Below are 15,985 nucleotides of genomic sequence, written 5' to 3'. Positions count from 1 at the left end.
ACATTTGCAAGGTAGTCTATTATGGACGCCGATGAGACCCTCAGCTGTGATCTGTATAGGGCCTGGTAGTGACGCACAAAGGCTTGGTGTATTTTACTCTGTGTGTACACTACCTCTCCCTCGGCCGTTCGGATGGCGGACACCGGCTCTGTACGGTTCTCCTGTCTGACTAGCCAGGCCAGCAGCCTCCCGGGCTTGTCGCTGTGTTGGTGTACGCGCGCCGAGTGGGCCGCATAATTGATGTGCCTCAGTCGTTCCAGTGATGTCGTGTGTTCCGCTCGGGCCTCGTTTAGTTGGTCGCCCGTCCCTGCCACCGCTACCTGCTCCCAGCGGAGCAAGTCCGCTTCCACCCTGCGCAGGTCAGCCTCTAGTGTTTTCTGCATTTTCCCCTGCGTGCCCAGGCAGTGTCCCCATATCATCACCTTGAAGGCGTCCCATTCGACCTGTGGGGAGGACGCTGTGCCTGAGTTGTCTGTGAAGTATTGCGCTACGCAAGCCTGCAGGGAGTCTCGAAAGGGGGCATCCAGCAGTAGGGTCGGTTGTAAACGCCATGTGGGGATGGGCGGATGTGGGCGCTCCCAAGCCATTTGCAGCGTGTGTGGATTGTGATCCGAGTGTGTTCGGCCAAGGTATTAAGAATCTGTAATGTGTGGCAGCAGTTCTGGTGACACCATGTACCTGTCTAGGCGGACATGTAATGCGTGCGCTCCTGAGTAGTAAGAGTATATTTTGGTGTTAGGGTTGTGGGCGCGTCATGCATCCTTTAAATCCCACTGTGCCGCCCACTGTGCGAGTGCTCTCATGGCTCCCAGAGATGGTGCATCCGGCCTGGGTGGGGCCGAACGGTCCAGCATGGGATCCAGCACTGTGTTGTAATCCCCCCCCAGTATCCAGGGGACACCGTGCCAGGGCGCCAGCTTCTCCGAAATGCGCGCCAGGAAGCCCCCCTGGTCCGAGTTCGGAGAGTAGACGGACGCCAGAACTACAGGCTGCCCATCCATGCGGCCTTTCACTAACACACATCTCCCCTCTGGGTCTGCGAGGACATCTGTCATTGTGAAGGGAGTGCCAGGTTTCACCCACAGTAGCGCCCCGCGGGCAAACGAGGAGTATTCCGTGGCATACAGTTGCCCCCTCCATCTACGACGCAGTGCGGCCACCTCCGCCCCGTTCAAGTGTGTTTCTTGCAGAAGTGCAATGTGTATCTGGTGTCTTTTCAAGTAGGAATATATTTGATAACGGCGCGCTGGCGTGTGCATGCCTCTAATATTCCAGGTGCATATTGTTATCGTAGACATTCTAGCAGTGTAAGCTCCCCCCCACCATAGCCACGAACATCAGCCCAACTCAGGCCTATTGCATCCCCTTTTCCAGCTCTCCCACGACCACCCTCCCCAGTACACTCAGCAATGTTCAGGAAGACATTAAGGAGGGGACAAAAAGAACAACAAGAACCAACTGTGGGTGAACTCCACTAGAATATCAAAAGGGCAGTGGCGAAACGGGCCACCGTCCATACTCTCAATTAAGAGGGACAACCTTTCAAGTCTAGGGGGTATCGTGCGCTAAGCACAGTCCTGGCGGTTCAGATGATCAGTCAAGGAAGGGGATCAAGATCCTTCCCCGAGCCATATGGGATAGGTAACTGGCAGCCAATGTCAGTGCTCCGGAATGTGGCGCCATTTGACCCGTGGGGGGCCCCGCTCCAGCCAGTCATAGCGGGGGGAGGAGAAAAGGGGGTGGGGTACATTTCCCGGGCCCCTGGCGAGGACGGCCCCCCACTGACTGGGGCCTACGGTCAGAGGGGGCGCAGGAAGAGCGCGGGCCAAAAGACAACCCCACCATTACCATACTCTGCGAGCCTCAGCACCATTGGGGCAGTACTCACTGTGCCATTTGTCCACCGTCCAGCTACCAGGCAGGGGGGGAAAAAGATTTCTCCGGCAGCATCGGGCAGCAGCCGCGCCTCAGCGTCCCGTCAGCTCCCGTCGCCATCCCCCCCGCCGCGGCGGGTACCTCTCAGATGATTCGTACGGTGTCAATGAAACAGGTCAGCTGTCTGCATTGTTTGTATAAAATATTATTTACTTGTATTTATTTCCTAGAACCAAGCAAGCCTGGCACAGGTAAGTCTATTTGATCATTTTCAAGGCAGGTCGAACAATACAAGAAAGCTGAATGAAAATGTTTGTTACAGGTTTGTAAATGCTTTCAATACAGTTGAAACTACTGTTAGATTACTTTTGATTACTGTACAGATAATTTTCTGGATTACGTTTTCTACTCGGTGTGAGACACCTAGATATCACACTGGGACATTTCCTAGAGAAATGGTAAGAAGGCAGTTTTTAGCTCTTTGCAGTTTTCAAAATTCAATACAAAACCAACTCCACAGGAAAAACAGTCAATGTATTCCTATGGAGAGAAATTAATTTATCGGTTGACAGGTAAGTACTTTGTTGTAGGAGTTGGTATTCTGGGGTTAGAACAAGGGTTCCCCAGGGTCAAGGAAGCACTCTCAAAGCACCCTCAGCGACACTTGAGCAGCCCGGTACAGAGTGCTGAGGCTAAATGTTATCCAATAAATGATAGGGGGCCTCCGGTTGGTGGCTGCTCACGAGCAGGCTACAAGGTTGTGGAGCAAAGCTCCTGGGGTTTAGCTCAGGGCAAAGGGGGATCCGAGTTAGCACCCAAAGTACACCCGCAGCGACTCAGAAACGGCTGGGTGCAGGGTGCTGGTTTGGCCTTGGGTGCAGGGTGCTGGTTTTGCCTTGGGTGCCCTGTTGATTTCAATGGGGATTCTCCGGTTTCAACAAAGACAGCAGGCTCAGGGACAAAGATCTTCTGGAGGTGACCACTGGTTGGAGAGGTAAGTTGGGAAGCCTGGGGATGCTGGGACGCCGTCGGTTGGGACACCCAAGGCTGTGGGACTTCGGGTGCAGGGGTGTTTTTAGGCGTCTGGTTTTCTTACCAGCTCTGGTTGTGGTCAGGGGGATCCTCCAGAAAGAGGCGGCAGGCTTCGCTGGGAGATTCGAGGCAGGTCACAGATCACCAGATCTGAGGTCAGGATGCCAGGTAGACCTCCTCGCGGTGTTGGGCCACTCGGGCCGTGGGCATCGTGTGCAGAGTGGTGCCTACTGGTGCAGACTCGCGGATTTGGCTGGAGCAAGAGTCTGTGGGTGAGCAAATCCGGTGCTCACGGGAGACAGAGTCTTTTCTGTGGAAGGCAGGGCAGGTCCTCGGGGTTCTTGAGGTTGCTGGCTGCAGGACACACCGGGATTTCGCTTTTGCAGGTTTGAGCTGGGGATAGACCGATAGGGCTGGGGCCAAGTCAGTGGACGTCCTCTTCTTCTTAACTTCAGCACAGCTCTTCGGTCCTTCTTCTTTTCTTCTTGATCGGTTCGGGAGGAGGCTTGGCACCTCGTCCCATGATGTGCATTGTTTCAGACCCCAGAGAGCAGCAACCTCTCGACCCAGGAGTCCAGAATCATGTCTGGTGGTGGCAGCTGGTGAGCAGCCACTCAGCCTGGACACTAGTGTTAGGTCGTTTTTCAGGGGACATCTCTAAGATGCCCTGTCTGTGCCTTTTTCATTAAGTCGCACACTGGCATCAATGTGGGTTTAATGTGCTGAGGAGTTTGATTCCTAACTTCCCAGTTTTCAGTAAAGCTATTATGGTATTGTGGAGTTCGTAATGACAAACTCCCAGCACCATATACTCCTAATGGTATTACTGCACTTACAATGTCTAAGAATTGACATAGACACTGTAGTGGTACAGGGCTCATGCACCTGTACCCTCACCACTGGTATTGTGCACTCCGCTAGAGGGGTGGCTGACTTATGCCAGGGCAGTGGGTTGTAGGCATGGCACACAGGAATGTGTGCCATGTTGACTCTTCACTTTATTCTGCACCAAAATACGCAGCCTGCAAAGGCAGTGTGTGTGTGTGTGTGTAAAGGTACAGGGCCTCTAAGGGTGGCACAATAAGTTCTGCAGCCCTTGGAGGCCTTCCCTGGCCACGGTGCCCTTGGTACCTAAGGTACCATTTACAAGGGACTGGCCTGTGGCCAAAGAGTGCCAATTGGTTTTGGTCTTCAATGCAGTTTAGAGAAAGAACATAGGCCCTGAGTACCTGTTTGGCAGGAGCCCAGGGCACCCCCAGTCAAAGTACATCAGCAGTTCAGCAAAAAGTGGGGGCAACCATGCAAAAAGAGGGCACTTTCTTACAACTAGGGCATCTTTTCTGCCCAAGGTAGTAATATCCTTCCATCTGGGACAGTCTGATACTCTGCCCACCTCCGCATCCTTATAAAGAAGAGGAGTGTCCCACAATCTGGACCCAAACAGGGCGTTATCGTTCTACTACATTCGCACCAAAGAGTTCCGGTGGATGATCAACTCTTTATAGGGTGCGTGGGAGCAAAGAAGGGGTGTGCTGTTCAAAAGAGGACCTTTTCACGCTGGGCTATATTCTGTATCAAGATATGTTGCAGTGACAAAGAAACAGCCTCCTGAAGGCCTAAGGGCCCATTCCACTAGGGCGAAGGCAGCCACCACGGCACACCAACATGGTGTCCCTATTGCGGATATCTGTCAGGCGGCCACGTGGGCATCTCTGCACAAGTTCGCCAGACACTATTGCCTGGACTCTCAAGTTCACGAGGAGGTCCTGTTTGGCTGCTCTGTCTTGCAGGAATTCTTGGTTTGAAACTTTTCCGCTGTCCCACCTCTGAGGAAGGTATTGTTTCGCTATATGTTCAAAGGTAAGGAATCTGAGGCTAGATATCTCTATCAGATGGACAGGTTACTTACCCTGCTAGAGACATGATCTAGCCACAGATTCCTTACCGACCCATCCATTCTCCCCGCACTGCGCAATTGCTTTTTGTGTCTGCCCAAGTTATCTTTATCTGGAAGAAACACGTAGTGATAGATTCCTTTCCTTAGAATTACCCCCAAGCGTCAGACTGGATCCGGAAAGTTTTTCGTCAGCAGTACCCCTGCTCATTGGTAGGCGGCGTCGCGCCGCGTGCAACGTTGGCGCCGGGATGACGTCGCTGGAGCTACTTAGACGTGCCCATGCACGCTGACGTCAGTTCTTACTTTTTCTGCGGCAGCAAGTGCAGATCCAGGAAGAGCAAGTACCCCCAGAAATTTTGAGTCGATCGACTCCTGGTGTAGTAGGGATGCCCGGTTTCAAGAACTGCGGGGACTGTCATCGCATCATATCGTTGATGGATCCCCACCGCGTGTGTGTCTACTGCCTGGGGCTTGACCACGACCCCAAGTCGTGCCCCGACTGCCGGGCGATGGTGCGCAGAATTTGCAGGAGCGGTCCCGAAAGTTGCTTGAAGTCCGGCAATCGGCTCCGCGCTGCTCGAGGTCTCGTTGGAGGTCGAGGGACCGGTCGCGGAGTCGTCACCATCATTCTTCTGGATCTAAGTCTTCACACACGGGGTCAGGTAAGTCGAAGAATTCCAAAAGGAAGTCGAAGAAGCATAGTCACTATTCGACTTCCCCTCGCACGACGCGGCTGATGTTGCGGGCGGTGCCCCACCCGCAGCTCCAGTGGAGCCTGCGACAACGCCCCCAGTGTACCCCCCCCTTCCCGGGTGCGTGGGCGACGCCTGCTCAGGTGCAAGAATTTCTTGCTGCCATGGCCCGACTCTTTGGGCCGTCTGGCCCCGCCGGTGTGCCTGCGGGCCCTGCAGGCCCGACAAGGGGTCCTGCTTTGCCATCTCCGGCGGTTCCGGCCCGACGCCACAGACGCTCAAGGATCCGGGATCGGATCCCGATCGATGCCAGTTGACCTAGTGACACCTCCACCGGCTCCGATTTCCCCGGCACCACTTCTGACATTTCCCGCTCCTCGGGACGACGTCCCCAGGGTCAGCCTGGACAGGGTGCCGGAGCGGCGTCGCCCGACGCAGATACCAATGCCGATGGGCCCTTTTGAGCCCTATGTCCATCCTCCTTATTTTAAGCCTGTTCCCCAGACTTCGGAGGAAGGGGAGCACTGGGAGCGGTCTGAGGACCCTCTAGCACAGGACTGTGCTTATGATCCGAATTGGGCAGAGGAATTGGGGGAGACCAATAGTCTTAACACCTCCCCTGTCTTTGGCATGCTGTCTCCTCCTACCGTTGCTACGGAGGAGGGAGCCAGTTACGCAGTGGTGTTCCGTAGGGCGACCTAGGCTCTCCACCTTGAACTCCCTACGGTGGCCATCCGGACCAACCTCCTGACAGAAGTGCTCCAGCCGGCGGCTACCTCTTCGGTGCTTATGCTGGTTTTTAATGAAGCACTATCTGACGTTTTTTTGGGGCACCTGGTCCAGGCCAGTGGATAGGAATGTGGCCCGACGCCATCGCCCGGCTCCGGGCGACCCCCTCTTCATTACCCAACACCCTACCCCTGAGAGCTTGGTTGTCCAAGCCTCTACATCCCAGAGCGCGTTCCCTACCACACCTCCCGGATAGGGAGTCCAAGAAGCTGGATCAGCTTGGTAAGAAGGTGTTTTCATCTGCTAGCTTAGGGCTGTGGTCGGTGAACACTCCATCCCTCTTGTGCCTGGAGATGGTTGCGCAGGTGCTGCCTAACTGCCCGGAGGAGACCCAGGTAGTTCTTTCCCAGGCGGTTGTGGCTGGGAGAGACGCAGCAAAGTTCACCATACGTTGTGGGATGGACACCGCCGACTCACTGGGCAGGTCGATTTCCACAATGGTGGTGCTTTGGCGCCACGCCTGGTTGAGGACAACTGGCTTCTCAGGGGATGTCCAGAAAACTCTGATGGACATGCCCATTGATGGAGCGTTGGAGCACTTCAAGGACTCCCGGGCTAGGGCCAAGTCCTTGGGCCTGTCTTTCGCTCGGCCTCCTCCACCTTCTGCTTTTCGTTCCTTTCATGGCCATGGAAGGGGCACCCCACAGCGTTCGCAAAGCCACAGACAGCAACAGCCTCAGAGTGGTCATGGACGTGAGAACCGTCGAGGCTGTTCCAGGGGCCAGCCGGCGGGTCAGTCCGCTACCACTCCTGAAGCATCCACTTCAAAGCCTTCCTAGTCCGACCTTTCAGGCCCATCAGACGCCAGTGGGTGGACGAATACGCCATCATCTCCACCACTGGCGCAACATCACTTCGAACAAGTGGGTGCTGCAAATTATAAGAAGGAGCTACTCCCTCCCCTTCGAGACAACTCCTCCGGCCAAGCCACCTCCGTGCCACTGAGATCACTTAGCACTTCTCTAGCAGGAAGTTGAAGCCCTCATGGCCAAGGGGGCAATTGAGCGCGTTCCGACACCAGAAGTAGGTCGTGGTTGTTGTCCCCACTACTTTCTGGTTCCAAAGAAGGACAAGGGCCTGCGTCCAATCTTAGACCTTAGGAACGTCAATCGCTTCCTCCGAAAGGAGAAGTTCAAGATGCTCACACTTGCTCAGTTCTTGTCTGCCCTGGACCTGCAAGACTGGATGGTGGCGTTGAATTTTCAGGACGCCTATTTTCATTTTCCCGTCCTGCCTGCCCACAGGCACTACCTGCAATTCACGGTAGGCCCGAGCACTTTCTGTTCACCGTGCTCCCCTTTGGCCTTACCAGCCCCCTCTGGGTGTTCATGAAAGTGATGGCGGTGGTCGCAACTCATCTGCGCAGATCCAGGGTTTCAGTCTTCCCCTATCTCGACTGGCTGTTGAAGGCGGGCTTGCCCCAGGCACTTGTCTCCCACCTCCAGACTACGGCCGACCTCCTGCATTTTCTGGGGTGTTCCATCAATGTGCCGAAGTCGCACCTGATTCCCTCGCAGAAGTTCCTATTCATCGGAGTGGTTCTGGACTCGGTGCAGTTTCAGGTTTATCCTCCCGAGCAGCGAGTCCGGGACATTCAGGCTATGATTCCGATCATTCAGCCTCTGTCCCGGGTTTCGGTCAGGATGACCCTTCGACTACTGGGACAGATGGCCTCCTGCATCCTGCTGGTGGATCATGCCAGATGGCATATGCGGGCTTTGCAGTGGGACCTGAAGTTCCAGTGGGCACATCATCAGGGTAACCTGTCCGATCACGTCCAGATCTCGGAGGGCACTACACGGCAATTGCAGTGGTGGCTCACGAATCGCGATTGGGTCAATGGCAGATCCCTCTCCCTTCCCTGACCGGAACATACAATTGTGACGGACTCGTCCCTTCAGGGATGGGCCGGCCACATGGGGGAGGCAGAGATCAGAGGCCTCTGGTCTCCGGCAGAGTCTGAGCTCCAAATCAACCTTCTGGAGCTTCGGGCGATCTGACTTGCACTGAAGGCATTCCTTCCTTCTTTCATGGGTAGAGTAGTGCAGGTGTTCACAGACAACACCACCGCAATGTGGTACTGCAACAAACAGGGCAAGGTGGGGTCGTGGACTGAATGCCCAGAGGCTCTGCGCCTCTGGGCTTAGCTGAAACATCAGGGCATTTCCCTGGTGGTTCAACACCTGGCAGGTTCTCTGAACGCCAGGGTGGACAAACTCAGCCGCCGGTGCATGATGGATCACGAATGGCGTCTGAATTCAGACATGGCACAAGGTCTCTTTCAGCAATGGGGAGAGCCTTGGTTAGATCTATTCACCACCGAAGAGAACGCGCAATGTCATCAGTTCTGCATGGTGGAATTTCCAAGGCGGCACTCGCTCGGTGACGCATTTCGTTGCGAGTGGAGTTGCTGTCTGTTGTACACCTTTCCGCCTATACCACTTCTGCCCAGAGTGCTGAAGAAGATCGGGTGCGACCGGGCCCAAGTCATCTTTGTGGCTCCGGACTGGGCTCGAAGAGTTTAGTATCCTGAGCTACTCAGTATGAGCATCGATCCGTCTGCCTCTTCTGGAGGATCTTCTGTCGCAGCATCAGGGGGTGGTCTTCCACCCGATCCTGTCCAGGCTCCACCTCCTTGCGTGGATATTGAGCGGCGGCAGTTGATGTCTTTCGACCTGCCCCTAGAATTCTGTAATGTAATCATGGCTGCCAGGCGTTCCTCCACTAAGATGGTATACGCCTGCAGGTGGAATAAGTTTGTGGCATGGTGCACAGCAAAGGCTGTGAATCCCCTTTCTGCCCCTCTTTCAGAGGTCCTTCTTTTTCTTCTCTCGTTGGCCCAGCAGGGCTCTGCTCTCTGCACTATCAAGGGCTATCTCTCGGCCATTTCCGCCTTTTTAAGGCTTCCAGATCAGCCGTCCCTTTTCAAGTCCCCTGTTGTAAATAGATTCTTGAAAGGCATCACGCACATGTTTCCTCCTGTTCCTTTCGTGATGCCTCAGTGGGACTTGAATCTAGTTCTTACTTTTCTGATGTGTGCTCCCTTTGAGCCACTTCACAATTGCCTTCTACATCTTCTCACTTTAAAGACTGCTTTCCTGGTTGCCATCACCTCTGCCAGAAGAGTGAGTGAGCTCCAGGCTCTTTCTTCTAAGCCTCCTTTTCTCTCTGTCCATCCGGACAAGGTTGTTCTAAGGACTCGTCCTTCTTTTTTTCCAAAGGTTGTCACTGCCTTTCACATCGGGCAGACCATCACTTTGCCCACCTTATTTCCACCTCCGCATCAATCAAAAGAGGAAGAGAGGCTCCACCGTCTGGACCCAATAAGTGCGCTCTCTTTCTATCTGGACTGCACACAACAGTTCTGGGTGGATGACCAGCTGTTTGTTGGCTACGTGGGCACCAAGAAAGGTCGGGCTGTGCACAAGCGGACCATCTCTCAGTGGGTCGTTCTGTGCATAAAGGCTTGTTACTCCTTTGCTAAAAAGGAGCCTCAGGTGGGGTTGCGCGCCCCCTCTAGCAGGGCGACGGCAGCCACTACTGCTCTGGGACGGGGAGTTCCCCTGCATGACATCTGTCATGCAGCTGCGTGAGCCTCGCTGCACACGTTTACCAAGCAGTACTGCCTGGACAGCCAAGTCCAGAGCGACAGCTTCTTTGGCTGTTCTGTTCACCAGGACTTTCTGTTGTGATCGTGGTTCGCAGACCTACCACCGGGGTTGGTATTGCTGGGGTACCTATATTAAGGTAAGGATGCACAAGTTACTTACCGTCGGTAGCGATATATCTGTAAGAAACAATAGTAGTGATAGATTCCTTACCGCCCCACCCATCCTCCCCTTTCTGCAAACTGATTTCTAGGGTTAAGGTCATCCGTTTCAGGGCCCTAGTGTCATGGCATAAGTGGTCAGTTTCTTGCATGGCTCTGCGTTCCTGGCGCGGAAAGTTGTGTACAGAACTGACGTCAGTGCGGGTGGGCGCGCCTAAGTAGCTTCAGCGACGTCATCCCGGCGCCAACGACGCAAACGACGCACGGGGATCTGCACGACAATGCCTTCCGATGCGCAGGGGTACTGCTGACGAAATTTTTCAAGATCCAGTCTGATGCCTGGGGGTAATTCTAAGGTAAGGAATCTATCACCACTAAGGTTTCTTACAGATATATTGTTACCAAAGGTAAGTAACTTGTGCTTTAACACAACATAGTCAGTCACTTCATGGTTCCGGGAGTGGAAAGTCATGAAAAGTACTAACGCCAGTGCGCCGGAGTGGCGGTTATATTGACAACCAGATGTCATTACGAGTATGAACGCGACACCTACGACATCAACCGGAGTCTACCAATGCCATCTACGGCAACGCAGGGGTACTGCTATGAAAAATCTTCCGGATCCAGTCTGACGCCTGGAAGTTCAAAGGTAAGGAATCTGCAACTAGATCATGTCTCTACCAGATAAGGTGTTACTGAAGGTAAGTAACTTGTCGATCTAGCCTCAGCTTCTTTACCGACCCACCCATTGTTCCCTCTATGCAGACAGATTTCAATAATAATAATAAACTGAGCTTATACAGCGCCTGGTTACACTAACCAGTGTGTCCCTGCGCTAACAAATTGACCACCCAGCTTCCTATGCCATCATGGCCTCCCACACCAGAACATCACTAGACCTATCCCCTGGGATATAAGTATGTTTTCAGCTCTTGCGGAAAACCACTACGGAGGTTCCCACGCAGAGCCTGAGGGGTAGGTTATTCCACAGATGGGCTGCCAAGAACCGGAAGGACTGCCCTCCCATTCTTGCTCTTCTAATTTTGGGAACTTGCACTAGACCCACCCCCTGAGATCTCAATTGACGAGTTGGGGTATATGGTGTTAGGAGGTTGAGAAGGCAGCGTGGTCCTTTCCCCAGTGTAATACGACGACTTACACAGAGGGCTTTAAACTGTACACACTCCCTAACTGGCAGCCAGTGTAGCATCTCCAAGGCTTTTTGAGAAGAGGCTCTTTTAGGCAGCATCAACACCAGGCGGGGGCAGCATTCTGAATACGCTGCAGTCTCTGGAGACATCTCACATTAGCTCCCAGATAGAGGGCATTCCTATAGTCCAGCCTTGAAGTGACCAAGGCATGGACTAGGGATTTTCTGGCTGCTACAGGGAGGAAATCGAGAGTCTTTCTGAGGCCACGCAGAATGCCAAAACACGTGCCAGCAGCACGCCTAGTGTGGTAGTCAAATGAGATTTTAGAGTCAATCCAAATCCCCAGGTTTTTGACTTGTTCATTTGGTATAGGGAGTGGCCCCAGCGTCTGAGGCCACCATGCTGAGGTCCAGACTGACGGCGCTTTACCCACAATCAACACCTCAGTTTTATCGCCATTTAATCTGGGGCAATTGCTAGCCATCCAGGCCGCAAGATCTTGAAGACAGGATGCAAAATTGCTGTCTGCACTCTCAGCTGGTTGCGCTAGGGCCACAACCAGCTGAGTGTCATCGGTGTAGGTCACCACTTCCACCCCATATTGCTCAGTTATTGCAGCCACAGGCGCCACGTAAAGGTTAAAAAGGGTCGGGCTAAGGCTAGATCCTTGAGGAACCCCTTGGTTCAAGTGAATGGCCTTCGACCTATAGGCCCCTTGTGCAACTTGAAAGCTGCGATCTTGAAGAAATGATTCCAGCCAGTCCCACGCCTTCCCTGCCACTCCACCCTTCCTTAGACACTGCAGCAGAGTGTGATGAGCCACAGTGTCAACCGCGGCACTGAGATCAAGAAGAATCAGTGCCTCGGTATGACCCTCATTCACGTGTCTGTCGAGAAAAGCAAAGCTGACTCCGTAGAGTGGAAAGCACGGAAGCCAGATTGCGAGGGGTGGAGCAGCTTATGGGTTTCAATGTGGGCAGTCAGATGTTGATTGACCATCTTTTCAGCAATTTTTCCAAAAATATGGGAGGAGTGAGATGGGGCGCAGGTTGTTTAACTGTTCTATACTAATATGCGGCATTTTTTCCGGAGGGAGAACCACAGCTTCCTTCCATGTGTTTCGGCACTGTACCTGAGCTAAATGAGAGTTCTAACAGATATATATTTTACTGAAAGAAAACTAAAAATACGCATAAACGAACACAAGACCATCCATCCAACCACACCATCAGGCTAAAGTCCACTAAGACCAGCATTGCAGAACATTTCACGCAAAAGCAACATAATGTCAGCCAACTACGAGTTTGCGTTTTGGAAATTCTACCCAAGAAAGAAGGACCTTCTAATAAAACGAGCCTACATAAACAGGAGAACTACTGGATTTATAACCTTGGCAGCCTGAAACCAGGCGGACTTAATGAACGAACTGAATTTCTTTGTTACCTGTAGCCATTAACAGTACATATTATGTTTCACATTAAACACTCCTTTAAAATACCCAGGATGAATGGACACAGCCCACAGGTAGCTTCGTCATAGGGGAAGCGGGCACTAGGGGAGATCCACCTCGGTAACCGATAAAGCTACATTGTAATTAAACTTTAAAAAAAAGCAGTGAGGGCAATATCAGTGCGCATGCGCGAACTCCGGAGTTAGAATACCGGAAGAGAAGGGAACCCACGGACTAAGCCGCAGTACGGGGCGCCACACACGCGAAGGTGAGCAATGCAGCCGCAAGTTAATAGATAACGCCTAAACTTAGAAGTTTCCTCCTACGTGGAGCTTTATAGTAACATTAAGCCCATTAACTTCCCAGCGCGAGCGGCGAGGTCGAACAACGAGCATAGCAGTCACCGAACACCCGCCATAACCAAACTCACTCACAACACAACGTAGGAAACGCCTTAAGAAACCTTACGAGTTGTTGACTGTAGAAGCTTTGAGGGAGATTATAACTTCTGGGAACAGGGACTAAAATACACGCAATGCGCACAATTATAAATAGGCATACAACCAAGTTAATAACGAAAATAATGAAAAAGTTTTTGTAGTAACCGTGCATGTAATGAATCCAATGAAATTACTGATGCTGATTATTATCATTTTTGATTTGTTGTAGAAAATTATTTCCCTGATGAAGGCAGTAACACTGCCGAAATGCATTGGAAAATAAGAGAAATAAATGAAATTATGGATTAATCAATCAGCGTGATGAAGTATTATGTTTCAGTCATTGGAATACCAATCTTGAATTAAAAACCCAGAGCAGGGTACTCAGCACGAATCGGTGCCCTGGGGGACAGGAATACCAGATCAGGTATCCCTGCTACTCGTGGATTATAGACTCTCTCAATTAACCCACCCCTGGGCACCTCCTCTCTACTGGACTCATCCCTGGCTTCCACAGGGTAGGTAGAGTATATTTCCTTCACCTTAGTGGCAAAGAACTCTTCTATCTGATTACATGATGGTCAGGGCTGATCGCTTTCAGGGCCCTAGTTTCGACACACCAGTGTCTGTGCACTGCATGGCTTTTCTCTTCTGGCGTGGAACGTAGTTAAAAGTAACTGACCTCAGTACTCAGAGTTGGTGTCTATGTAAGTGACACAGACGTCACTTCCGCTGCAGATGCCACGCATAGTTGACCGATGCCACCTACCGGCGCGCAGGAGTACTGCTCCTGAAAAATCTTCCGGATCCAGTCTGACGCGCGGGGACATTCAAAGATAAGCAATCTGTGGCTAGATATTGTCTCTACCATATAAGGCATTACCAAAGTTAAGCAATTTGTTCATTTAGTCTGTTTTTAATTCACTTGGGCTCCATTTAAAAAATCTCTGGATTATGAAATAGACATTCAGATTAACGGAAACACTTTTTTCAGTTTTACATTAATCTTCATGTTTTTGAGCTGCTTAAATAAGAGGATTAACCCCTTCCATGCTCATGACAAACTCAGCTCGTCATGCAGCACAGTGCTCGTGTGCTTATGACGAGCTGAGCTCGTCATGCCCACACCCGTTTTTATTGCTGTCCAGCACAGCAGGGGAAACTCTCTAGCAGCGATGAGGTTAAGCTGCAGCACTCAATGTTTATTTATTTATGGAGTAAATGTTTGCCTGTAGGCAAAACGTGCTAAGCTACTTAAAGAAGTTGTACGAGGAAGAAATAGGTCAACCGAACAAGAAAGAGATTAAGATCCTAATATAATTAAACCCGCAGAGGTACATTGCAGACCAAGTACGATGAAAGATCTGACACCTCATGGGGTCCCAATAAAAGAGGGCCAAATGTTCTTTCTTTTAGCAGGCCAAATGTTTTTTGATTTGTTTTACATAGGGCTGCTTATATTTGGCTTCCATTGTAAGATGGTTTTGAAGTTCTGAATCATAATTGTCAGTTTTCACTAAAGTTCTTTAAGGGCCAGGCTTGGCTAGCAGTTACCATGTTTTTTTGTGAAATCGTGTGAACGTCTCAGTTAAGATATTGAATACAGTATTTTCTTACTTTTTGTCTCCTGAATGCTTTGGAGGATTTCTTTGTATGTAGCTATTATAATGCTGATGTGTTTTCCATGTGACTATTGTGAAAGAAACCTCTCAGTACTAAATTTGGAGACCTTTGTCATTGTTTTGATTATCTGTCTTCTGCAGCTGACAGAGAAGCAGACATCCTCTATGAAGTATTATTTGATGAAGAATTCCCAGGAGGCCTGACAATAAGGTTTGGTGAACTTTGAGTGTATACATTTTTGAAGTGTGTTTTCTCTAGTGGCTCATTGGTAGAATAATTGGCTGCATTGGAGCATTTGTAAATGTGGTTTTATATTTTCGATTCTTCATACTGTCAATTTTCTCACAGTCTGTAACTGGACTTATAAAACATTTTGCCTGTTTTGTTTTTTAGGTGCTCTCAACCAAGGGGTTATCGACTGCCAAGTTGTGCCTTAATTAACCTAACGCATGGCAGCCGTACTGAAACCGGAGGTCAGAAGCTGACAGCCATAGTTAAGCCCCAGCCAGCTCCGAATCCCTACATTCCATACACTTCAGAATCTGAGACTACAGGGACGCAAAAAAAGCACCTTGGAGGCCTCAACCACTCTCCCCGCTCGCCCTTTGTCCCTACTCGAGTAAGAACCTTTTTGATGTCATTTTGCAAACCTGAATCTTTTTCCAAAAATCAATGTGAAATGTCTGTTGTTGGTCTGTTGTTGGTTCTTGCTTCAAAAGTAAGAGGTGGGTAATACTGCTCCTAAATAATTGCTCTTGTCAATCATTGTGAGAACTGTAAAGCACCAGCATTCTTATAAACATTGCAACCGCTTCCATCCACCAAAAGCAAAAATGTGATAATGTAGGGAGGAAGGTTGGAGACCCAAATAATAACATCCGTAGTTGCTAAATGGCGTAACTTCTTAGAAGTTCTAAGAGATTGAACCATGCCCCACTCTGCATAACCTACACCAAATGATCTCTTTTCTTGCAACGATTTATTACAGAGTAGTCTGGGCGCTGTGGTGAGTGTGGCTTTCATTGCGATGAGGTGTGATTTAGGGGAGCCCGTGATCGTTGCGGTACCGTGGTTCAGTTTGTAGAGGACTAAGGACTGTACCACGGTCTTTAGGCCTTCGAATAGGATAAAAGTTTAGATTTTTCTGAGGTGCTTCAGCACGTAGAAGGCCCATTTCTCTGAGGCATTAATGTGTTCTTTCATCTTCAGGTTTCTATCAAGTGTAATCCTTCGATATTTAACAGATTTGGAGATGGATAGTTTGCAG

The 15,985-nt window shown here is 50.9% G+C and overlaps 1 protein-coding gene across 2 annotated transcripts in view; it reads left to right on the top strand.

Moving 5' to 3' along the window:
• Nucleotides 1–15,985, top strand: part of XRN1 (5'-3' exoribonuclease 1) — a 1,049,234-nt gene that overhangs the window by 595,078 nt on the left and 438,171 nt on the right. For both annotated transcript variants that reach the window (XM_078666417.1, XM_078666416.1), the window contains exons 30-31: nt 14,859–14,928; nt 15,112–15,337. In XM_078666417.1, coding sequence (XP_078522543.1) covers nt 14,859–14,928; nt 15,112–15,337 — 296 coding nt within the window. The remainder of the gene's footprint in view (nt 1–14,858; nt 14,929–15,111; nt 15,338–15,985) is intronic.

This window comes from Lissotriton helveticus, chromosome 11 (assembly GCF_964261635.1).
Source record: "Lissotriton helveticus chromosome 11, aLisHel1.1, whole genome shotgun sequence".
Taxonomy (NCBI): domain Eukaryota; kingdom Metazoa; phylum Chordata; class Amphibia; order Caudata; family Salamandridae; genus Lissotriton; species Lissotriton helveticus.
Note: the sequence above shows the minus strand (reverse complement) of the source record. Positions and strands in the feature narration are given on the sequence as shown.